Source organism: Tympanuchus pallidicinctus, unplaced genomic scaffold (genome assembly GCF_026119805.1).
Source record: "Tympanuchus pallidicinctus isolate F22 unplaced genomic scaffold, pur_lepc_1.0 scaffold22, whole genome shotgun sequence".
NCBI classification, from domain to species: Eukaryota; Metazoa; Chordata; class Aves; order Galliformes; family Phasianidae; genus Tympanuchus; species Tympanuchus pallidicinctus.
In genome coordinates this window covers 40,453,294-40,479,030 of record NW_026294739.1, presented here as the reverse complement: position 1 = coordinate 40,479,030, position 25,737 = coordinate 40,453,294, and the positions used below count along the sequence as shown (strand labels likewise).

Here is a 25,737-nt window from a genome sequence, read left to right as displayed (position 1 = left end):
TTCCAGTCCAGCATTATAATTAGTTAAGAATACCTCCCGAAAATGATATCCTCACAAAAAAATGTGGATATTGAAGTTAAAAGCATCAGAAACATTATGTACTTGAAAATACCACCAGCCTTTGAGTAGTTAAAAACAAATCAGAATTTTCTTTGGAATCACCGAGTTATGAAAACGTGAATTTCTCTACAGTCTCCACACTGTCCTTTCAAATCAGTCTGTGTACAGATCAAGTCTTGGAGCAGTTCAACATCCACTGTTGGAAGATATAGTCTCTGACCAGCAGGAGGCTACATTGAACATTGGCATTTCTTTTTCAGTATTGACTTCTGCCCAAAATAGAGGCTTTGGAGCACGAGACTGAGCGGCCCTGCTGCAGGAGAGATTTCCTTTCTGAAATGCATTGTATGTGTACTTCCAGTGCAAATTTTTTTCAGCACTTGCGACAGGCGAGAAGGAAAAGGGGAGGAAGAGAGACGCCCTCCTATGCTCTTGCTTGGAGGAACCAATAGCCATAACACACCAAACTACCAGCTTTCCTTACTGTTGAAACCAGTTCCCACTGCTGGCAACCTGAAACAGCTTATTAAAGATTTTTTTTTTCTTTTTTTTTTTTTTTCTTTTTTTTTTTTTCTTTTTTAAGATAATCAGCTTACAGTTTAGCATGAAATCTGGCCATGGCTACGGTTCTATGTGCGTAAAGATTGGTTAGAGATGCTTTCCCCTTTCTGTATTGGTTGGAGTTCATTAAAAACAAGTCTGTAGTACTTCACGTGTGTCATGAAATGTGAGAAATCTGTCTGACTCGGGTCTGTATTTCCTGTCGACACAAAGGGCAGGTCTCCAGTTGCAAGGCACACTCCATGCACAGGTCACTGGAGGAGAAAGAACAAGAAAGAAAAGGCCTGGGTTTACAGCATTTACAAATATTTACAAAACAAAAAGAAAAAAGATAAAATAATCAAACGTTCCACAGTTTATTCAGCCTGCTTAAATTCAAAAAAGCAATCAAGGTTAAGTCTTTCAGTGCAGAGATCAGGAACGGCGAGTCAGGCGTTGTGGGTCCACGCACTTTGAGAGGAGCTCTTGCTGCTCAGCACCTTACAGAGCTGCTGGTGCAGACTGCCAGGATGACACCTGCACTCTTTACTTCATCTCAGCTCTGGTCTGGAGTAGAGACTGCCAAATTTGACACAGCTTCTTGCTGAGGCACACTGGGTGTCTGCTCTTCTTCTACTTGGAAGCAGTCTTGCCATTGTCTTCCTGCCACAGTGAGTGCTCTAAAGACACTACAGAACTGGACTTCACTGCATTAGCTTCCCAGTAGGCTACTGAGAATCACAGGATGATTAAGGCTGGAAAAGGCTTCCAAGAGCATCACATCCAAGCGTCTTGGGCTACTTCAACGTAGGAAAGTACCAGGTGCCAGTATTTATCATGCTGCTGCCCCATTTTCATCTTCTATAGAAATTTGTGACTTCAGATTATCGACTTACTGAATGTTTAGTGAATATCTGGGTGTACAATGAGTTTTCTACTCCCCTCATGATATGGATTGTGCACGCAGCACCTGTACTAAGCCAGCATTCATCAGCAAAACCTTTGAAACCAAGTTAGACTGCTCTGTTCCTTGCCCAGAGCTAGCATGCTCACAGAGCCACCGTGTAAACCCAGCAAGGTTGGTAGGAAAGGGAGGAAGTCTGTGCTAAACTGCCATCAGACACATCCTTAAAATGATGAGTTATTTCCTTTGTGCTCTGAAGTCAATCAAGATAAGCAGGGACTGCATCTGACCTCAACTAAGATATGCAGACATTGTTTCTTGGTTGACTTTTTCCTATTTGCTTTTTATAAAAAACAAAATTTGTTTTTACCTGTGTCCACATGGCCTGAGTTCTGTGTCTGCTACCTCATCACAGCAAAGCGTGCAGCAGTTCTCTCTGATGCTCACTTGCTTCAGCAAAGCCAGACGCCTGTGTCTGAAGAAAGAAATGTATCCCTCACATTAGTTGGGCTCTAAACTACTTGGGGTATTGCATCAAGACCAACACAACACGTGCTCCTGCTCCTCAACACTGATAAACAGCTCAAACAATAAAACTTTAAAACATCCTGAGTTTCTCTGAGCAGCCTTTGTTCCCTTGCTCTGGTCTGTCAGAAAGGGATAAAGAGAGTTAGGTTACAGTTCCAGCTTTCACAGCTGAACATTTCCATTAAAGTGCTGTGTTTGTGTATTTTCCAGAGGAAAGCAGCACCTGTCCATCAAGAAAGCTTGGAAACCCCACAGTGCTGTACTACAGTTCAGAAGAACACAGACTGGAAAGAAAACTGACAGCCCAGTATATGGCAAACACCACAAGGGAAGACAGCACTCACTCCCTTCTCTTTGACATGTATGTTATACAAAGGAGTCCCTACAACATTTCAGGTGTAAAACCTGTACAAACACATATCCAATTACGTATGTACATATACATAGATGTGACAGATTATAATTATAAGCAGTGCTTATATAGAGAGAGGTGAGTGTATGCAGGTAAGTGCACGCATTAAAGAAAATTGTGTTAGTTGTTATTAGGATGAGGAAAGTCCTTTTTGATCAAGCTAGTTTATAAAAAAGTCCATGTGACATTTCAGACTAGCAGGTGATATCAGAGCAAGCTGGCAGAGCTCCCACCTTTGCTGAAATATGACATTTCAGATTTGGAATGCATTTACAAGACCAAGCCGGATGGTGGCAGGGTGCAGTGCCCAGCCCAGGTTAACACTGCATCCACTGTAACCCCACAGGAGTTTATGTTAACCCCAGTGATGGATAACTGGGGTCCTACCTTGGGTCCTAGCCTCTTTTCCAACTCCCTGTTAGGATCAAAGCTGTCTTGTAGCTGTATGCCAATCATAATCTACTGAACAGTTCAGATGCTGTGAACTAACATCATCCCTTCCACACAAAGAGAGGCAGTGTCCAATGCTGAATGGAGCCTTTCAGTGCTATCACTGGGTAGGCATAGACACAGGAGGTGAATGTCTCCAGGCAGACAGCAACAAGAAGCCAGTTCCACCTCCTTCTGTACAGCTTTGTGACAACCAAAGCCTCATTCTTGCAGCTATTGCTTAAGCACTGTGAGGCCAGGGCCACAGTGACACCAGTGCCATCACACCCAGTCATCAGCTCCTTCCAGCACACAGCCAAGCTGCCAAAGTCCTCATCCAGAGCATGAAACTGTTAAGACACCTGCTGTGAAGAAGGGCTGATCGAGAATGACAATTAACAGATCAGTTTAATGAGCTAAATCAGACTCTCACTTAAAAGACCTCCAGTGTCAAGCAGGTGTGAATTTCTCTGGCTACAAGGAAGTGCAAATTGTCTTGCAGGTTGGATTTCATTTCCTCCTTGCATGCACTCAGTTTCACACACCTCAGGCCTTGTGGCTCGAATCCAAGGTTAAGGTAGGTTTTCTATTTTTAAGTAGCATGCTGTTCCAGCACATAACTCACTGTAACAACCAGCTAGGTAATCCAAAACCAATCTGCTTTTCTCATGGCTGGGGTACCCACTTCCAACTTGATGAGAAGCAACAAAAGAGCCTCTGAACCACATGCAGAACAGCCTAAAAAGCCATCAGTAGACAAAGTTGGAAAGGGACACACACCATCATTCTCCTGTTACTGTGTGTGTGCCAGAAAATTGTGTCATTACTGATGACCTAATCCAGAAAAGCTGTTAGGTTTCAAACCTGCCAACAACACAGGAAGTTCAGGAAGGATTTACCCAAATTTTGCAAATTTTGGTGGATTTAGGTGGCTGAGCACATGGAAATTTGAATGACCTCTGCTGGTAGAATCAACGAAAAGGAGTTAACTTTCACTGCAATCAGAAAAGCCCAACGAGACTTACAGTAATTCAGAACCTGCACACTACCAACATCAAATTAGGTCACTTTTAAATAAGACACACTGTTTAATTACAACTATAGGTCCTCAATCAACCTAATCATTCTTACACAGCACGAGACACTTCTAGTCCAGTTTACTGTGCAACTTTAAATTAGCCTAATATCTCAAGGAATTACTTTAATGGTATGTCTGAGTATTTCTGTGGGCTCTATTTACTATACCTATGATATGATCCTTTTCTAGAAGAGACCTGTGCAGGCATGACCTCAGAAAAGATCACTCTTATAAGGATAGTGTAAGGCTACACAACTCAGAAGTGAAGTATTTCATTCCTCTGTACTCAGAGGAAAGGATTACCTTGGCAAAATGATCTTCTCCTCTGCTGTCAGGAAGGCATAATCATTAAAGGTACTAAATTTCATTGGTGGTGGGTATTTGAAAGGTTTTGCCCCGAAGTTGAACTCGCATTGTTGGTAAGACATGAAACTCGCTGCAGCAAAAAAGCCAGATCTGCAAGAGGAGGAAGAAACATTTGAGGATGTTACAGCACTGAGAGCTTTCTAGAAGCAATGCTTCATTACAAACAAAAATACACCCTGAACATTTTGTTAAATAGATCTGGTTAAGCTAGCTGGAAGAAAAACCTGTAACACACCCCATGTCAGCTGCTTATGTCGTCCCTTTCTTAGTTCTCAGCCTTGGAATTTACTGTCAGAATTTATCTGAATTTACTCCCCAGTCAACCAATAGAGGCTGCTTGCTTACAACTGGGATTAGTCACACTTACAGTAAGAGCAAATACATACATCTCAACAGCCCACAGCCTGATCCTCTTTACATCAATCAGCTCAGGTCTCTCCTTCAGTAGCAGAAGTGGAAATAACATTTTCCTCCCAAACAACTGTTTGGTGCACCTGCAACACTGACAGCCATTGGGGAGAGCCACGTGCCCTCTGCTCCTGGCTGCTTTATTTGATCAGGCACAAGACAGGCAAACCTGCAAGGCATACAGGTTCCCTACCAGCGAAGTACACCATGAATTCAGGCCTGCGAGCTCCCTTAGCACCATGCCCATCTGTCTCTCCTTGCTCCTGCAGGATTACCCTGGGACAGCTGTCTGCTTCACAGCCACACAGACACCTTATAAAAACACCAGAGCCATCACCCCTTTCAGTTTTATTTACAGGAAGGCCCCGAGCTGAATCATATTGTAACTGCACAGAAGAACCTGCAAAGTAAATGCCAGACTCCACATGAAAAGAGAAACAAGCTGAACAGACCAGATATTTTGTAAGACTTTACACTGTGCTGCTTCTGTCTTGCTAGCATCTTGAGCTTCGTTTTGATAAGGAAATCTGAATGAAGTGATTAGCACAGTAATGTCCATTTAGAAAGTACTGTAGTGTTTAATTAAGCTGCATAGGAAGCCTCTCTCAACTATCACAACAGCTTCCCAGGGCTGAAATGCTGAACTCCTCCGTGACAGTTAGAGGAATCAGTCACATGTTAATCGTAAGAGTTGGAAATATTAGCCTGACACCATCCTGTAATGCAGTCAGAGAGATTCTGCCCTGTATATTCAATACACTGCCCAGGCCCCAGCCCCACTGCAATGCAGCAACTTCATGCAGCCTTCAGAATGCACCAATCCACTCGATAACGTTATCTGAGTTGTGACATTTCTAAGCAACTTTCAGCTGGGAATTAACTTTTCAAATGGAATGTTTTTCAGGTAATTAGAACTGTTACCCATACAGGTCACTGTCATTCCCACTGAGCACATACTTACACAGCTGATGAAAAGACTTGCTTCTCGGCAGGCAGCTGGTTTCCATTTAAATAGAAGATCATTTGCTTTTCTTGCAAGTCTAGCAGAAATCCTATTGTGTCTCCTTAAGTGCAAAACAGAGATCGTTTAAATCGTTCAATTACACTGCATGCCAATAGCTGAAACAGTTAAATAGAAGCAACGTGTACTTTAGTGAGCTGTCTCACTAAGGGCGAGCACAGGAAAGGAGTGGAACAGGCTGTTCTAGCAAAACACAAGGCAATGTGGTCAATACATGAAGTATTTTAGTCTGCCTATGCTGTGCAACGGGATGGAAGGAGAGCTGTTCTCTCCCCACCTGCCTCTCCCTGGCTGTTCTGCAATTACTGAAGATACCCTCAGAACACATATTTGCTAACTTCCTAATATGCTTGTGCCAACCTTGGGAGAAATTTTTAATAGAAAAGGCAGCACAGAGAGCAGTTATCCAACTACACCCTACACGTATTGCACAACAAGAGCATGGTGCCCACTTTGCATCCTTCAGGCACTACTAGGAAAGCACAGTAATTATTAAACACTTCACATCATCGGGATTAGGCAGTAACTATTTCAGTCACACCTGCTAACAAGCTGTGATGCCTGCAAAAGGAAGAACACTGTGCAGAAATCCAGCTAGGATAAACAGCAAATTCAGATAGGCTGAATATAGTCTGAATACCTTCTTTCCAGCAGGGATGGGAATGTGGTTTACTTCTGGCATTATACCAAATCAGCTGCCGGCAGCCATCGTAAGCACAGGAATACTCATCATCTCCAATGCCATAACCTTCCTTTAGGAAAAGGAGAAGCATTTCAGCCTGCAGCCATTCCTCAGAGAGATCAGCTAAAGCATTCAAACTGAACCACTCCTCCAAAGCAAGATGGGATCCCTCCACCACCATCTCTGTTTTTCAAGAGCCTCGGCTTCGTTTTCACATCAGAATGAGTTTGTTGGAGAGCAAAGAGGAATAAAAGAAAGGGATATCCTCCCCAAGTTGTTTTTCAGTCTCTGTGAGCTATTCTGTCTATTTAAAGATCTCAAGTCCAGTAGCTGAATAGCTATCTTCCCTTCTATCTTCCCTTCTTGAAGCTTACAAAGTCAACACAGGCACACAACCTCTCTCTTATCTGGTAACAGACACCCACCCCGTTCCCAAGAGCGACCAGAACACACAGCACACAGACAGATATCAGTCCCATGGACCTTCACTGAACGTGCTGCATGTTCTGTCCCTCTCAGTGTCAGCCTCCCTCTGTTTGAAAGGAGTCCCAAGCAAACACAAGTTTCAGAGCAGCAGATGAATCCAATACACAGGAGAGTCCATACATGAAATCCAGAGGCATTTTGGAAGACAGCTTCCTTACGTGGTTGGTCTGCAGAGCAAACACCAGCCAGGGTCTGATTACATAAGGTGTCCCAATTAAAGTTAACCTCTGCTCATGAATGTTTCATGTCGTATTCAGGATCGGTTTTTTGTTTTGTTGTACATATTGGAAATAAAGAGCATGTGGCTTCTCTGATGCGTGCTCACAAGATAATTTCTTTATGTTTCAGACAGAAGCCTGATGAACTTATATGCCAGCAGCATTCAGTCACCAGCAAAACAACCATAGCAACAGAGAACCCAGCTCAGATATGACAGCTTCTGTTTATTTGTACAGGAAAGAGACAAAGCTGCATCCACACCAAGCACCTTAACAGTAAGTGGGGAAAAAAAATCTTTTAAACCTCTTAACATTCTGAAGGCAGACACGCTGTCTTTCACTTCAAACAGTTTCCATTACACTCAACAACAGCAATGCCTGTGCTTAGGACAGGTCTGTAGGGTTTGGCTGTTTTTGTTGTTGTTGTTTGGTTAACTAAATTTAAAACAGCACTCAGTGCCATGCTAGAATTGGGGGACTGGACTTTGGACGTGATACAGACACACATACCTGTACCAGCAGAAGACAATGCTATTTACACTACTAAAAAGTGCAGAAAGACCATAGGAAGATTCAAGGTAGATGGTGAGAAAGGCCACACTCCATTCCCATGTGTTTCTTGCCACTGATGTTTCCATTCACCTCACATCTCTTTTTGGCCTACCTTCATTTTAGCGTCTGCATTTGACACAGCTGTAGAATAACTTCCCATAATGATCAGAAATGAGCAGATTTAACTGCTCACCTCTATATTCAAAACAAGTAAACACTTCTCCTGAAGGAAATGCCAAGTGGGATCACAAAACCATGTAATGACAACTATGAAGTTTACCTGGATTACAGCTATATTTCTTGTCAAGCTCAGCCAGTAGGAATGTCAACTTAAAGTCTCAGCCCTGTCTTTCCATTCCAGTCAGCAGCAGTAAGCTGCATCATCTAAGCCTTCTGTATTGAATTTTTAACTCGTGCTTTGATGAACTTGACAATGGCTAACTTTGGAAGGCTGATAACGTGGGAAGTTCCTTCTAAGCTGAAGCAGACAAGTTTGTTGGGTAGCAGCCACTACACTTTCTCAGCATTATGAAAATAGAGAAGCAAATACAGTACAGCATATTGAGTTTGACAGCCATCCAGTTTTACCATGAATATTTAAGGAGAAAGAGGTCCCAGTTCCATCTCCACTAACATTAGCAGAGATTTTTCTCTGACTGTAGGTCTGGACAGCATGTTTGCCAGCACTTAAGTATGATGTGCCATGTAAGAGCACAACTTTAAAAATTAAATACTGAAAAGAATATCTAGAATAAGATACCAAGCTAGCTGGATTAGAGAATAAAAGAAACTGTAAATAAGCAAGTGTACTTATTCTATATTATCAGAACAAAGGTAAAAATGCAGAGAATTCAGTCTTTCTGTAATGCTTATGTTTAATCAAAAAAGCGCCACATTCCTGAACTGCATCACATCCCAAAATCGCCTGAAAAAAAATATTTCCCTAGTGAAAATTAACAGAACAGGAATATAAATATAAAGGGAGCCTACAAACAGGAGGGGAGCCAGCTCTTTACAAGGGCAGATAACAGCAGGACAAGGGGAAATGGTTTGAAGTTGAGGGAGGGGAGATTGAGGTTGGATGTCAGGGGGAAGTTCTGTACTATGAGAGCGGTGAGGTGATGGAACAGCTGCCCAGAGAGGCTGTGATGCCCCGTCCATCCCTGGAGGTGTTCAAGGCCAGGTTGGATGGGGCCCTGGGCAGCCTGGTTAAATGTGGAGGTTGGTGGCCCTGCCCTTCTATGGCTCTATGATTCTATGCTAAAGAGAGAAATCAAATGGCTGTTTGATGACCTGCACAAAAACGAGTGCATGATAACCTACCAGATCTTAGCAAGCAACTGTTTACTTCACAAAAAACACTGACAGAAACCACTGCTGTTACCTGAAGACTAAAGAGTTCCCAAGAAGAGCATAAAGCACAAGACAGAAACCATTTCCCTGTAACACACAGGCAATGGCAAGTAGATACGCTGTCTCTGCTAGCAATTATGAAACATTTGTGTGACCAGTGTCAGTGTGTTGCAATGACAACCCTGCCCTTCCTTGTACTACTTGCATCAATAAAAAACAGCTCTGCTAAAGTAGAGGAAAATTAAGTGAAAGGTGTAAGCACCCATTTACTGCCACAGAATAACCAGAGTTATTTTCCTGTGCGTTGAGAAGTACACGATTGGCTGGATGACACTGCATGGACTCACATGATTGAGGAATTTACTGTCTTTGGTAGCCCATCCTATCTGCATCACTCCTGAAGTAATGACTGTAACTTCATAGTACCAAACTCCAGAGTCAACGCAGAACGTACACCTGACGCTTTCAAAGGAGGAGGCATCGCACCGAGCCTGCCAAAACCAAGCCAGAAGTTAATCTGCTGCAAAAGAAGCATTTCAACAAACTCCTTTCCCCCCCCCTTCCCCCCTTGGATGAAGTTTCTTGCACGTAAGAATACACAGGCACAGTGTTAGAGGTAATACAATTTCAAAGTGCCATTGGTAACACCCTAACTGCTGAGTAGGCAAGGCTGAAATGTGGTCAGTGATAAGAGAAGGGAGGAAGTCAAGCACTGATGGAATCAATTTTAAATACTTAGAGGTAACCAAGACAGGAAGACCAAATGTCACTGGCTGTCAGCTAGCTCTTACTACAAGAGCCAAGGTGGTCAACCTTACTTTTATTCTTTATAGACGAATTTTCATGTAACAGAGGAAATAAAACAAAACATGGCTGAGATAAGAATTCTGCTTCTATAAGTGCCTCAAGATCAGGCAATTCAAGCACAGGGATCACAGCAGTAAACAGTTTTAGCTGAAATTAAAATTTCAGTGGCTCTGGGCAGCCTGGTCTGGTGGTTGGTGACCCTGCCCATGGCAGGAGGGATGAAACCAGATGATCTTTGAAGTCCTTCTCAGGCTGTTCTATGATTCCACAAGGCAGTTTTAATTAAAAAATGAGCTGTAAGTGCTCTGCTCCCCATTCTGAATATAGGCATTGCTTTACTTTTTCTTTCTCCAGTTGAAACCATGAAATGACATCCTTACCTCTAATCCATGTGGTGATATCTTCAGGTATTCACTGACATCATTGCTGTTTAGCATAGCCCTGATGTTGGTCAAGTCAACCTTCTCATATGTAAACTGCCTGCCTTCTTTTAAAACTGCAAAATAAAATTAGTTCAAGTGACTGCTACAGCAAAGCTTCGTTTTGAACAATTCATGTAGCAAAAATAATCATCATCATCATTCTTGTTAGGATCCAGTTCACTTCTGGCATAAATGAATGAAAGATTGGCATTCTGCCTGCAGGGAAACAGCACCTCTTGCAATAAATGTTCTCTAAACAGCAGAACCTAATAGATAACTCTGTCTAGAGCTCCTTCAGCCTAAGTATTACTTTCAAGAAATCCACAGGCAAACAAAAGGCATGCAGGTTTATGCCACGATGCCAACTGTTTCAGGGTTTACCATTGTATGTGTATATTCAGTAGGACAGGGCTTTCTCAATTCATCACATGTGGCAAAGTACTGTGGGGACAGAAAACATACAAAGAGTTTTCTACTCTCTCAGTTTCAAGTGGGTGAAGAACTTGAGCTGAGCCAAAGCAGCTCTTCCCCTTTTCACGTGGGAGGATCTGAAGCATTTATCTTACCAGGCAGCAAATTGCTGACATGTAGACGTTAACTTACAAATCAAGATCTTATCTTAGGGCTGCTTCTTATTTCCCTGATTTGCTACAACACTTGGACAGACGTTTACTAAACAACCACCATTGGCCTACCATACACTGACTGGAGCCCCTTAAGCCCAAGCAGCCTGTTTTCCCAAATTTAACCAAAGGACATTAGAAACTACCAAGTCCTCAAACCTCTTTCCTCGGAGGATTGCCACTAAACGAATCCATCCCTTTGCTATACCTACACAGATTGTCTAAACTCCACTGGGCACAGAATCCAACCTGGCGTTTCAAATAGTCTGGGTGATCTGTCCATTTCTCTAGCAGGATCAGTTGGTCACTAATGCGGGATTCAGAAACTGTCATTTTATTTTCACCTGCAATTTGAGAGCAAAAAAAAAAAAAAAAAAAAAAAGAAACTCCTATAAACCAACAATACGTTTAGATAAAGAAGTAGCACTGCACAAACACAGTAGGAACAGAAAACAACAGCAAAAAAACAACCCAACATACCAACTTTACATCCCAGCATTAAGTTCCACTCCCAAACTAACCTTGCAATCAGATACAGCACCTGCCTGCATGGAGTCAGACCAGAGACAATCAAACAGTGGCTGTTCTCCATCTTAATACAGATTTTTCCCCCCCCCCCAGTAACAAAGGTTTCCTATTGTAACTCTTTATGATGCAATTGCTTGTTGAGAAGCACTGAGTTCCAGCAAAACTCTCAGGGCTTTGTGGGTGGGGGTGTCATTCAAGCAATAAATGCTTTTCCTGCCTGCATGCACCCAACCATCACTGCTCTGAATCTCTTTGATACAGGTTTATTTCAGTGACAACAGCCTCGTGTCATAAGACTTTATAAGACTCTTTTCCAACTGATGAGCTCCGCACTGAGCTTCTGCAAATAGCTCACGGGTCCTGAGGGGTTGCACTAACACAGTCAATATTCCCTCCTGCTTCTAAGTGCACCAATATTTCTCTGCCACATTTCATATCATTTCAGTCCTTACTTACAAGAAATGTGATCTGATGAAGCAAATGACAACCACACGCCGCAGAAGCTGTAATGTTACTGTTCAGAGCAGCACTGGGCTGATACTTACTCGTTTGTGCAAACTTCTCCAGTGCAATTAGTGCAAAAAGCATCACCGTCGGATGGGACTGGAAATTCTAAACATGAGCAGTAAGAACAGTCAGTAAGTATGTGATACAGGTGGGTAGGAACAGCTCTGCCACTGAATGCCTTAGGCTGGAAGTCACCTAACCCCTCCTTCTGCCAACAGTTGGCTCGAGCACATCAGGATGCTTTGGCCTGTGAACTTCTGAGAATCTCTAAGTGTGGACCTCAATTTATTCTATCAGTTAGGAACACCAACAAACCACACTCAAACAGGATGCATGAATTTTCTCCCTGCCCTCCAAGAGATCATAGCAAATAGCTTGAAGTCAACCAAGCAGGCCACTCAGACCAATTCTTCACAATGGCCTCTCTTCATCTCACAACAGTCCCACAACTGTGCCACTGAGCTCACAAGAGGAATCAGAACTGACTTTTAGCATTGATTTGAGAGCACTGAATAGAAACTTGACCTTTCTAGAGTAAAGCACAGAACTGCTTCTCCAAAAGCAAACAAACAAAAAACCCCCTCTCAGCTTTCTGACCAGCTTCCATGAAGCCTCCTTCTTTTAACTTTCTGTAAAAACAAAGAACACAAAGAGGAAGACGAGGGTCTTAAGAGCAAAGAAAGTAATCCAAAATAATTATTGCAGAGGAAGAAAAAAAAGTTTGCACTTGACAACAAAAAACAGAGGAATAGTGATGAGAAGCCTTCTGTATCACATGCAGCAAGGTTTGGTTACTTCAAATATCTTCTTAAAACCAGGAGATGGGAACAGCAGAGTCTTGTATATTTTAGGGGATATTTTCACTGGGACTTTCTGAACATTATCAGTATTTACCAATCAACCCAGACTTGTCACACAAAGCTGTTCTCATCACAACAAACGGATACATTCTAAAGGATTGAAGGCACTTACCAAGCTGTGAAGTAAATATTCCAATATGCCTGGGCTGAGTAAGCCTATACTTGCAGGACCTGTAAAAATACTGGAAGTTAGATCCATCCATGGGAACTATCATACATCCACCACTGCTTAGAAGTGTAATACAGAGCAGAAGAGTCTGGCTGCCCTTTAATTGCAGAGGGAAAGTATGAATCATAGAATGCCTTGCATGGGAAGGGACCCCAAGGATCACCAAGTTCCAACCCCCTGGCCACAGGCAGGGCCACAAACCTCCATAGAGGCTGAAGACTCACTAGCTCCATTTACCAGCAGCTCTAAATAAGCCAAACCAGGGGTCTAATACAGCCTGTTTGATTGTGAGCTATACAGTTTGCAGCAGCATCATGACAAGTAGTCAATTAAAGAAACTACCCTAAAATACTGCCTGTTCATCCAGGAGAGATGCAAGGGAACCGAGCTCCAGCAACTCAAGCTCTGAACAGCCGTGGTGGATTCCACCACAGCATGAACAGATTTGCTGTCTGAGCTGCTGCAATTAGCAGGCACTGGGTCTCATTTCGACTTACTGTAACGAGAAGGTAGAAATATTACAGTGCAATATGTTTCCTGCTCTTTTTCTCTCCTTCAACAGACACAGTGAAATTATATTTTTAATAACAGCCAGGTGACACCAGACAATCACTTTTTCTCCATTTCCCTTTCCTCAGAATGGGAGCTCAACACTAAATACAAAGCCCAACAGCAGGAATTAAAACTTAACCATCAGTTTCCAACAGGGCACTTAGGGAGCTTAAGAAGTTTGGTATGAAAAGTCACCTTAAAATGGAAGTCCAACAGTGATCTTTTAAGTAGCACAGCAGAGAAAATCTTTCCAGCTAGGTACAACAGAACAGCATGTGTTTAGCAGAAACAGCATCTCTCTTCTGTCCTTCTACCCAGCCTCTAAGTTAATACTCCTGCCTATTGACTACGGAACCACATGCTCACATAACTCTGAAATAAGACTAATTACCAATGCTAAGACCACATACTGTAAGCATGAACACAGATTCACAAACGTGTGTCAGACTGCTAACCAACCCACCAAGGAATTTAAGTATCTGGGATTTAAAGTGACTCATTCAGATCCAAACTGGTGACCGAATCTGTTCAATGTTTTAATCAAAGAGTGGAACAGGTCACACCTGGGAGACAAAGCATCCACTCCAAGCAGAACATTGTTCAGTTCTAAGAAAACTCAAGTTGTTTGGATTGGGGGTGAGCTTCCAGAACAATCCCTTGGCTTTACCTGCTAATTTCTCAGCTAAACAGCCCAGCACCGCAGTTGTATTCCGATGTTTAGCAGGGTGGCAAGCATCATGACAAGCAGCAGCTCCACTTAAGTTTAATATTTCAGTCAGCTTTTGTAATGCATCCTGCAAAAGAAAATCAGAAGTCTCTTCGCATGAGATGCACAGTTTTCCCCCAGCTCAATATGTTACTTGGTGGAGTCACTGTCCCTGGAGGCGTTCAACCAAAGGCACAGATGTGGCACTGAGGAATATGGCTTAGCAGGCACTACTGGTGGTAGGCAGATGGTTGGGTTAGGTGGTCTTAGAGGTCTTTTCCAATCTTGGTGATACAATGTAGAAGTAATATGTCACAATCACAGAATCTACCAAAACCAGACAGCACAGGATGGTTCTGTTTTATTAAAAAAATAACAAAGAACAGATGGGAAGAGAAGCTCAACGTATCCAAGGTCTGCAATTTCACAATTACCACCCGTCTGTTAGTCTTTGTTACCATCTACATCTTCTAGGCTCAGACAAGTGAGCCACCTGCAGCAAGAGGAATTCAACGCTAGGAAAAGGCAAGGCAACACCAGTGATATCTATGGCTGTATCAGTTTAGGGTGCTGCCAGCTTTGCAAGATGTCCTAAAGGGCTTCCTTCACATGATGCGATTTTCTGTAGTCACACTGATTTAAGAAATAGCAAGAAAGGAAATAAATAGAAAATGCTGTGCTCTGACTTGCTCCATTCAAGCAGTACAGCATGGACAAAATGCAAGATAGGTTCAGATGGTAACCCTCATTTTCAGGGTAGTCAGGGGTTAATCTAGAGCCAAGTGATCCAACAAAGATCTCTGCCCTCCAGGATTTCTAAGTTCCCCTAACTTTCCAGACTTCATGAAAATTTCAGCTGATTCAAATATAAACTACATCATCTCAGGCTGGGATCTAATTAAAATAGAACTTCTCATACTGAAGTCATCAGCAGGCCTTTTGAAGAAAAAATAGCACTGCTGAAGTTGGATGCTTATTTGCTGTTCAAACAGCAGTCTGAGCCATGCTTAAATCAATTTGCTGCACTAGAGTCTGAAATTTGTATAGAGATAAGACTGAAAAGCAGCTATTCTCCTAAAGCAAATACCACAAAAGCAGTGCTGATGAACAGGACTGACATGAAGTGGAAAGAATGGTGAGGGCAGAAAGGATGACTGAGCCAGAGACTCAAGATGGAAAAACCTAAAATTAGCCTCTTGCCATACCCTGCACTGCCTTTAGATATTATTAAAACCTTCAGAGACATCAACTACGTTGAGTTAAATGAAGACTTTATAGGCTGAACGGCTTACTGTGCTGCCATTTCAACTTTATGGGCTTCACAGCCCACCGTAACAAAAACCAGCCTCCTGTTCTCCAGCTGCAGCAGGAGCTGGGCACTGACTTAAATCCCTGAAGACCAAATACTTAAACTTATTCTGAATATGGAAAAAAAATAAGAAAGAACAGCAGAGACTTTAATGGGCTGCACATGACCTGTAGATCCCACAGCTGCAACTCCCTGCACTTTGCTGTGCTGTAAAGAACTGCAATAGGGAAAAAGCCTCTGAGCAACCCCAGGAGGAAGTACCTCACTGCCTCTTACAGTCAACTGTTCAGCAGGCAATTGCACTGTGACTTTTGAAATACAGGTCACCTGATGACTCAGGAAGTTGTACAGCTGGAAAAAAAAAACCACAACAGAAATTCTTCACGTGGAGCAGAGGTCTGCATTTCCCTCATTGAAGTGTTTGCACCAGCACAGCGTGAATGCTGCAGATTGTATTGCCATCCAGGGCCAGTTTAATGGTCAGTAAAGAGAGTGCTCACATTTGCCAAAACTGTATATAGGTATTAAACAGTTAAAGTGTTGTTTCTTCAACTCAGGATGCTCAGTTGCACTGCATTCCTTACGTGCAGGGAAGAAACAAACTAAGTAGTGAGTGGTGCATATGCAGCTTTCAGATATTAGAGGAAAAAAAACAAAACACCCGCAGATGTTCACTGCAGAGCATGCATACTGCATGGCAAAGAATGGCCTGGGTTGAAAAGGATCACAATGATCATCTGCTTCCAACCCCCTGCTGTGTGCAGGTCACCAACCAGCAGCCCAGGCTGCCCAGAGCCACATCCAGCCTGGCCTCGAATGCCTGCAGGGAGAAGAGAGCAATGGAAGCAGCTAAGGCCCAAAGTCTCCTTGTTCTTCCCCAGAAAGCTGTGTTTTTTCATCTTCTACTACACTGCTTCTAGTGTTAAATAGTGATGAGATGCCAGGTCACCAAAAATGACTCCAAGTTACAAGTTACACCCATTTCTGAGCAGTTAACTGTCCTGCATAACCAATGAAACCCACCCAGCAACTATCATGGCAACCAGGGCCAACTGAAATTCAGCTGCAGATAAACACAGTGTTTCAACTTACTTTTGTTGGCAGTGGGCATTCGTCGAGTAGCAGCGTTATGACGGCCGGTCCCAGCGGATCCTCTAGTGGAATAACTCTAATTAAAGACTGGACAACTTCCAGCCAACCTTCATCTGTCAACCACAAAAGAGAAGTCATGTTTAGAATTAGCACGGTGATCCAAGAGTTCAAAATACATCAGCAATCCATTGCTGTTTGTAGGTTTTGAATGAATGTAGGTTTTCAATCATTTAATTGACTCGGTGAGCTCACAGGCACGAGGGAAAATAATCCATATGTTTTAAATTTTATATCTATGCCTTAAGTTTGTAGCTTGGAAGTCTAATTTCAAGGAATAATAGCAAACATTGGTATTGTTTGGAGAACAGCCCTGCCCAGGCCAGAGCATATTCCAGGAAGGAACCCTCCTAAGCACTTGGTTCCAGCATCCTAACTCAAGAGCTCAGTGTTGTCTTATAGTTGAACACACTGCACTCATAACCATGCTGAAAAAAATATGCCTGGCCAGAAAGAAAGCATCCTATCTGCTCTGCAAATAACATGGACCTCAGAACAAGTGTATTAGCTTCTCCCATGCCTGGCCTTCTAAACAAACTGATTACACAAGGAAAGAGAACAGGTAGGAGGCCTTGTCTGCTCATTAATGTGAATCAATTAGATGTTAACCAACTACTAAAAGGGTGAGCAATTTGGATTTACAAGAAAAGTTGCCTGAGAAGTAAAAATAAAGATAATTGCAACTGCACACAAGTGAGGTTGGAAGCTTTGTGCTCCCATCCACAATGGCAAGTAAACCTAAATAACACTTCTGATCTTAGAATTTGTTATTTGTACATTACTCCAAAACACATTGTACTGAATTGCTGTCATATCAGATCAAGTTGATTAGCTCATCCCAACACAGAAACACATCTGGGACCAATACCAACTCTGTTAAGAGACTTCATTCAACTCTAGCAGAAATTTGTACAGGTCTCCAGTTGGATGAGTTCTTCCTCCCATCACAGAGATAAGTAACCCTCGTACTGACACAGCTTGGCATGCGGGCCAACTTCAGCACAGTGCTGGAACAACTACATCAATAACCTGGAGGTCTAAGGACAGCAAAAACCTAAACAGAGGCAAGTATTTGGCAGCGGGGAAGTACAGACTTTGAAGCATGTTTACATACATGGGCTGATTCTGCCCTCGTGCAAACAGGCATTCTATGTGGCTTATGGTTTAATGTGTTTGCACTGAGCTGCTCACATAGAAGCGTAACAGAGCTCGAAAAACTCAGAGCAACACCCAGCAGCTCAGTGGATCTTCTGAAGGGCAGAACTGTGTTTTGGAGTCCGAGTCCCTAGAGCTACAGCAAAGCAATAGAACTCATAGTAGCAGTGCAATTATTTTGCAACTAAAAATAATGTTTGGTTTTTCCCCTGTGGAGTCACAACTGAAATGCCCAACACGGCGCCTCGGTACCTGTTTCTGCCATTTCATGCAACGTGATCATTGAATAAGGAGGCTCCTGGTCGCTGAAAGAGATATTGCACAGGTCAACATTTATGCACAGCCTTCAATGCAACACACTGAATAAAATGGTAAAGACACAGTAAAATGAATCCACTAAGCATTTAATGGAGAGAAAGTCACATTGGCTGCAATGCACTAATGCCATTTTCAGATCTGAGATACAGCTGGGATATAGGCTGTATTCTGGCTTAAAAAAACACCTGCATATCTTCATTAGCTGGTCTGTGAAATGTTACCCATATCTGCAGGTATATATACACTGCTTAGGCCTATTGCTATCCATTAGCAAAGTCACTCAGAGTTAAGTAGCAGAGGTCACAAAGGGCAGCAAGGGCAGTGCACAAGGGATGCACCATCAACACACTTTGCTCAGAAACTGCTCCTCCCCCCCTTCCCTCAATTGAAAGGCAAGCTATCTAGAAGCACCATACCCTACTAATTCATTAACAAGAGCAGCAGGAAAACATTAAGGCAGTTCAACAGGAAATATTTACCCCAATTCCCTTTCCACCGTGGAAAAAATTAATAATGATGCAGGTTGGACACGTTGCTCGGTTCGGTTTGATGGAGCAAGGGCAAGGACCTGTGGCCAGCTACATCCGTGCCACTGGAAGCACCCAAAGCAAAGTCTCCAAGTCCTGTTGAGCAAGCACCTCCAGGACCACAAAAGCTTACGTGGTGGCACATCATCCTCAATGCTGCACTCAGCACTATTTCAGCATTATGAACCAACCCCAGACTCAGAACAATACATTCTACCATCAATTCTACCATCAATCTCTGCCTCAGCCTTCAAAATAAGACTGGAAATGCATCACACAGAAGAATTTTAGAAGATCTCAACGTGGGTTCATCATGCAGATAATTAAACAAGTTACTCCAGAAAGACTAATTATGTCCCCCCAGCATCTGCTATTTGGAAACAAAACTATTTGTGAAGCAGCACTCTGTATAAATGGCAAAAATCAGAGGCTTAGAAATGGAACTCTACTCCTTCTAGGAAAGAGAGAGATCTGGACAAGAAAAATCAGATCCCAAACAGTGAGCAGGGAAAGCAAGTGTTCATCACAGATCACACTACAGCAACTCAATGTGCAGTTCATCTCATGGCATCCTCAAGCATGAGATTTCATTACAGAGTTTAGAAGAGGAATGCCAGGAAGGCTTTGGCCTCCCACTGCCCAGACTCCAATCTTCAGCTCTTCATTGCTGTGCTATCACACCGAAGCCTACAATTTCCAACTGAGTGTTACACACGTCTCCATTTAAACTGACTTGACTTGCACGTGGTTTTTGACATGAAAATATGGTTTCCCTACCATTTCCTTCTGTTTCAGTTGTGGTGCTTCCGAGAAGATACAGCTCTATGAAGAAACAGGTGATAAAGAACATACTTAACCCTACAGACTCACTCACACTGGAAAACAAAACTTCCAGACATGGATTTTCTTCTTCCCCCTCTCCACTGTTCATTCCTATTTACCTAAGAAGGGTCGTCATTAGCTTAAGGTCTCACAGAAGGTTCCTTAAGCTTCTTTCAGGCACATTTGGATAATCTGCCTCATGAAGATGCTCCCCCACTACTCACAGCCATAGGTCTTTGTCCTACAGAATGGAGTCTTGTCGTATTTGGCTGTGTTATACAACCAGATGTGTCTCTTCACCTGCTGTAATATTGAAGCAACAGACCACAGCAACCCCGTGGTGCTTGCAAGACAGAATCTGGAGTACTGTATGCACTTTTGGGATCCCCCATGTAAAAAATGGGGAGCCCACGGGAAAAGCGACCCAAAGCCATTTCCTGGACTTGGTCGATGCTTGCCAAGGCCCTGAGCCACCTGCTTGACTGGGGCTACGCTGGAGGTTGGAGTGGATGGACTTCCAGAGGTCCCTTCCCATCTACTGAGGGTTTAGTGGGCATGTTGGTAACGGGTTGACACTTGGACTGGGTGATCTCAGAGGTCTTTTCCAACCTTAATGATTCCACAGTTTCGTGAGTCGAGGGAAGCGTTTCGCTGAGCCAGTATAACAAAATACCACAACTTCAGGAATTTGTGTGAAATAGGACTCCAGGATCAGTGACTGTGGTTGCTATAATTCAGCAGCAAAGGAAAGTACTTATAGGATTACAAGACTGACTGCAAGAGCAACAGGACCAACTACATACAGAAGCGTTGTGAAACAGCCTGAAGACATGACCTCAGGGGAAGGCATCAGAGGTCAGGGAGAGGCTTTCAAGAATTTTGCACAATTTTCACTTAATATTTTGAAGACAGAGCCTAAAGTAAGAGGTAAAACACTGAAAGCAGCAACAGCCACCAGCACGCCAATCCCCTCCCAGCCCCAACTACACACAGCTGGTACCACACCTCTTCAGCTTAAATTCTGCTATTTCCACTTAAGCATTTTACAACAGGAGCAAGGAGCAGGGATACAGGTGGAATCAAGCAAGGCTCATGTAACCTGAGCCTCATCCATCCCACTTGTGAAGCTACAATAGCATTTTTCCTTCTGTTCTGGTCTGATTCCTAACCTGCACCTAACCCAGAAGAGATGAGCCAATTTCACCCTCCAGTTTTGAGGTCCTTTTATAGAGCTCCATAAAAAGCAATGCAAACAAAAACAAAACAAAACCACCCAAATAAGTGTCTGTCCATAAATATCCCACACGCCCTCAGTGGATGCTTTGAGCATACAAGGAATGCAACACTGCAATCATAAGCTGAAGAGACACAACATGCAGACTTGAAAAGCACTCAGAAAGAAAACCTCAGTCTCTTTATGCAAACTGACAACGGTCAAAGCTCTCAATTTTGCTGAGCCACTTCCAAAGAAGTAGATGCAGCCTGAAAACAGAAACCTTGCTTAGTAGTCAATGTTCAGGACAGAAGTTGCCAAACTCTGTAAGGTTTGCCGCTGCCTAAGCTGTGTATCTACACCAGATAAGCAATACTGAGCACACTCCTCATCCCATCTGGGTGCAGGCCCACACAGGAAGGTGAGAAAGCTCCTCAGCTCCTGCAAGAGTCTGTATCTGGGCGCTCAGGAGCTATGGCTATTACCTAGGAAAGGTGCTCCTCTCCTAAGCCTCCAGATGGAAACACGCTGCTGCTTCAGGGAGGGCCAGGTGTAGATCGGTGAGAGGATGGAGTCACAGTTTGAGAGAAGACAAGAACATTGTATTTTCACTCATGTTGAATTATTCCTTGAGGTGGTACTTACTTATCTACTAACGTCCGAATTACAGCCAGTGTGTCAAGCACTAGCCCATCCACATTCTGTTTTTTCCTTCTTGGCTCATGAGGCCCTCTCCCCCTCCTAGGTGGTCGGACAGGGTCCCTTGGGTGGCTCCTTCCATCAGGTGCACGTACCCTACTGCTCTCTGTTCGTCGATGCTGAGACTCCAAGCTGTCTTCTGCTCCGCTGTCATCGCGGCAAACGCAGGAGTTGCCCATGGTGCCAGCCCCCAAGGCTCCCAGCAAACGGGGAACGTGGTGCTCTAGAGTCAACAGTAAACCTTGGAAAAGGCTTCTGCTAGCATGGAACACAAGGAAAGCAACTACAATCATCTAGGAAGTTTTAAGAGCAATGGTTGCGTGATCCGGAATTGCGGTTGTTTGCATTATACGCGTTGCTGCCAGCAGGAATGAATGGAAGTTGGAGGCTTAATTTCCGACAGAATCGGTTAAAATGGACATTGGTCATCCAGGTGGAGGGCTGAAAAAGCAAATCCAAAACAAGAGTCAGTCTTAACTTCGAACAGCAGAAGAATTCTTGCATTAGTAAACAGCACTACCCATGGCATATCAAATAAACTAAGAAACAGACAGTTTGCATCTGCAATCCACAGGTGTAGGGGAAAAGGATGAACGAGGACGAGCAAGAAGTTCTCTGCCTGGGTAGCTTCTCCCCACACTTCATTTTTACATTGCCTGCTGTTTTCCTGCACGTTTTCTGGCTGCGGAGGAACAATTTTGTCCTGAAGTCCAGTACACTGCCACCTTTTAAGTATTAATAAACCACAGTTTCATGTTCTCTTTACTGCCCATACAGACACACTGCTTGGGCAATCAAACTGAAGGCTGCACTATTCACACCAGGAATACTCCAACTAATTTTGAGACAGATTCTACAAGTTAGCCTAGTTTCCCAAGAACCAGTCCTACAGTTGTGGCCTATTGCAGCAACAAGTGGATCGAACCAAGCGTTCAGTCCATCTGTGTGCAAATGCATCTTCTCAGAACACGTCTGCTTCAACTGGATTCTAACCCAAAGAAGCAGAAAGAAACATTTTCACAAACCCCATTTTAAGGTGAGAAAATCAAATAGATTTTGAAAGGGGTGTTTTCTGTGGATGATGCCCCATCCCTGGAAGCTGGATGTGGCTCTGGGCAGGCTGGGCTGGTGCCTGGCTACCCTGAACACAGCAGGGGGGTTGAAACGAGATGATCATTGTGGTCCTTTTCAACCCAGGCCATTCTATGATTCTTTGCTTCTAGCATCAACCAGCCCTTCCCTTTTGAAGAAGGGAGACCAATTCAGTCCCTCTTTTGTTCTTTATTCGAAGGGTCTGGATCAACTACAGGCCCAGTAGTAACTGGGGTTGTAGGACATACACTACACATCCCTGTATCAGGAATGTTAGCAAGAGCAATAGGATTCAAAACCCTGCCTGATTAGGAGTTATGTTTGCAAGCCATGAGGTGTGTGTCTGCACAGCCTTATATAAAGCCTCAGGTAAAATAAAGCCCTGCTAAAGACATTGCTTTGCTACTTACACACTTCAAGCATGCCAGGATAAATGAACGACTCAAAAGCATAGCGTGCAGTTGGTCTTCAAAGAATTTAAGTGAGAATGATGAGTACCAGCTTATTACTGTTTTACAATTATTAAATAATCCTACATTAGAGGAAATTAGAAGGAAATGGAAGGCAGTTACCACCTTTTAAATACAAAAGGTTCCCTGACATCTCAGCCAACTGGCAGTCGTGCAATGGCTGACTGTTATTTGGGACAGAAATCACAGCAATGTGATTTGGGAAGCCAGCCACCAGTCATAGGAGCAAGCATGGCATCAAGGTGATGCTATGCTTGATGATGTCACACCAAGGTTGGCAACTCTGCACACAGCAGGGGGTTGGAATGGGATGGTCATTGTGGTCCTTTCCAATCCAGGCCATTCTATGATCCCATGATTTGAATGGACAGCCATCAGTAAGAAATCACTACAGACAAGCTCTCTTCTTTGTCCTAAGTATGTTATCTTCCTTCAGTAGTGCTTGGTATTAAGGTAACTGAAGGTGGGTTAGGAAAACAAAGCCCATGGTGGCACACTAAAGGCAACAAATACAAGAGCTTGAGCTTTGTTTCAAGAAACTCATAACCAGTAGATCATGACAATGGTTGCAGTAGCACAGCATGTTTGCCCTGCTCTCCAAGCTGTTTGAGCACAGCAAGACACGGGACTGCAGCCTCAGTAGTTCCCCATCTGAGCCAGCTGCTCAGTCAGCAAGGAGACAGCAGATGCAAGGGTGCCAAGAGATCATAGAATCACCAAGGTTGGAAAAGACCTAAAAGCTCATCCAGTCCAACCGTTCACCTATTCCCAACAGCTCCCACTGAACCACGTCCCTCAACACAGCATCCAGCCTTTCCTTGAACACCCCCAGGGTCGGTGACTCCACCACCTCCCTGGGCATCCATTGCAGTGCCTGACCACCCTTTCTGAACAGTAATACTTCCTCATGTCCAGCCTGAATCTCCCCTGCTGTAGCTTGAAGCCATTCCCCCTGGTCCTATCACTGATGACACGAGAGAAGAGGCCGACCCCCAGCTCACTACAGCCTCCCTTCAGGAAGTTACAGAGAGCAGTGACATCTCCCCTGAGCCTCCTCTTCTCCAGGCTGAACATTCCCAGCTCCTTCAGCCTCTCCTCATCAGCCCTGTGTTCCAGACCCCTCACCAGCTTTGTTGCCCTCCTTTGAACACGTTCCAGGGCCTCAATATCTTTCTTGCAGATGCAAGAAAACATCCCTGCAGATGCAGGGACCTTCAGTGAAACTGTGCAAGACCACAGTCAGATTGCTTCAAATGACTTAAAAAGAACACCATGAAGACCTGATTTAAGCAAAAAAACTCAAATAACATTTAAAGAGAGAACCAGTTACATCAAATGCAAAGCGTGTGTGATCCTAGGGGAAAAATAAGCATGTATCCAGATCATTTTAGGGCATTCTAATAGCACAGCACTGAGATACTGAAAACAAGCAATTATGATCAACTCACCCTTAGGTGTGTTTGGTTGAGGAAGAGCTGGGCTTGCTCACAGAACTCTGCAGCGGAAGTGGACTGTATTTCTGCAGGTTGCAGATGCATTTGTACTGGGAGAAGCAGCACTATGTCTTTATCAGCACATGATAAAGTGGGCAGTGAATCAGCACAGCCAATCACTTTTAGAAGATATGCCAAAGAGTCTCTGAAAACAGAGAGGAAAAAAAGAACAATTCATTTGGGAACTGCCCCCAGAGCGAAGCATCTCCCCTCCCCTCTGCAATGCCACCAAGTCACCCTCAAATTACTGCTTGCAAAAGGAACAGCAGCAAACACTTCTTAGGGATTGGACTCCGTGATTCTTGTGCATCCCTTCCACTTCAGGGTATTCTGTGCAGTGACAGGATAAACTCCCCTTATTTAGTAAATAGCTGAGTCTGACAGCATCTGCTTGCACACCAGGCTAAGTAACACACAAAGAACTTGCTTCCAAGCTTCAAAAAATTGAAAGATTAAATACTTTGGCACAGAAGCTGGTGGAAGAGGTTGCTACAGATCTGCCTGGCAAACCAGCCTCATTTGAACAAGGTCCAAACGCAGGAAGAGAGGTTCTGAAGTGCAACTAAAAACAAACAAACCAACAAAACCACCTCTTTTGAAACAGTGATGCGTTTGAGCTGGCAAGATTAAGGAAAGGTTTACAACATGATAACGAATGTGAGCTCAGCATCTGACTGCTGGCAGCCACCTCACCAGTGAAACAGAGGCCAAAACCCTGCACAACTGGAACAGACGTGCACAGAGGAGATACAGGTGTCACCAGCACAAGGAAACAGAAGGGATGCCAGGGCAGGAGAAATCTAGAATGCATCAGGATGCATCTTCGAGAAGGATGAAACATATTGGGTTGTGGTTTTTTTTCCCCACTAAGAGGTAAAATCCTCTGCATATAAGCACAGAAACTTGGTGAGACTGGAAATTTAACTTCAAGCCTTAGGAAATATCTGCTGTCAGCACAAACTGGACGCACAGCCAGTGTTTTCTTGCAGAAATACTTAGTGGTCTACTTGAAAATATTATGAGAATGAAAGATAACTGTTTTTCTTTTGAAAGGGTTTGCCTACAAGAAGGGAGTTTGCAGGGATCATCACACCAGCAGTACTGAGGCAGGATAAGCAGACCCTCTTATCTGGTAGTGGACACTCAAAGAGGGGTACAAGCACACAACAGCAGATAAATGGGCTCTGTTGTAGCATACCTGCCCCTGTGTCAGCAGCAAAACCTCCTGAGGCAGCTAAACAAACTGGCTCTAAGAGAATTAATCTCCCCCAAGCCATCT

At 43.6% G+C, this 25,737-nt stretch overlaps 1 protein-coding gene across 5 annotated transcripts in view; it reads right to left on the bottom strand.

Moving 5' to 3' along the window:
• Positions 1-25,737, bottom strand: part of RSPRY1 (ring finger and SPRY domain containing 1) — a 31,775-nt gene continuing 6,038 nt past the window's right edge. For 2 of the 5 annotated variants that reach the window (XM_052686161.1, XM_052686162.1), the window contains exons 2-16: positions 24,414-24,603; positions 21,350-21,844; positions 18,077-18,129; positions 16,613-16,725; positions 14,173-14,299; positions 12,897-12,955; positions 11,963-12,029; positions 11,102-11,233; positions 10,225-10,340; positions 9,385-9,528; positions 6,387-6,498; positions 5,687-5,789; positions 4,255-4,407; positions 1,875-1,979; positions 1-875 (exon numbers count right to left, since the gene is read on the bottom strand). In XM_052686161.1, coding sequence (XP_052542121.1) covers positions 779-875; positions 1,875-1,979; positions 4,255-4,407; positions 5,687-5,789; positions 6,387-6,498; positions 9,385-9,528; positions 10,225-10,340; positions 11,102-11,233; positions 11,963-12,029; positions 12,897-12,955; positions 14,173-14,299; positions 16,613-16,725; positions 18,077-18,129; positions 21,350-21,696 — 1,728 coding nt within the window. In that variant the 5' untranslated portion in view covers positions 21,697-21,844; positions 24,414-24,603 and the 3' untranslated portion in view covers positions 1-778. Of the gene's footprint in view, positions 876-1,874; positions 1,980-4,254; positions 4,408-5,686; positions 5,790-6,386; positions 6,499-9,384; positions 9,529-10,224; positions 10,341-11,101; positions 11,234-11,962; positions 12,030-12,896; positions 12,956-14,172; positions 14,300-16,612; positions 16,726-18,076; positions 18,130-21,345; positions 21,845-24,413; positions 24,604-25,737 lie in introns of those variants that run through there. The other 3 variants (XM_052686164.1, XM_052686165.1, XM_052686166.1) reach the window with 3 other exon arrangements.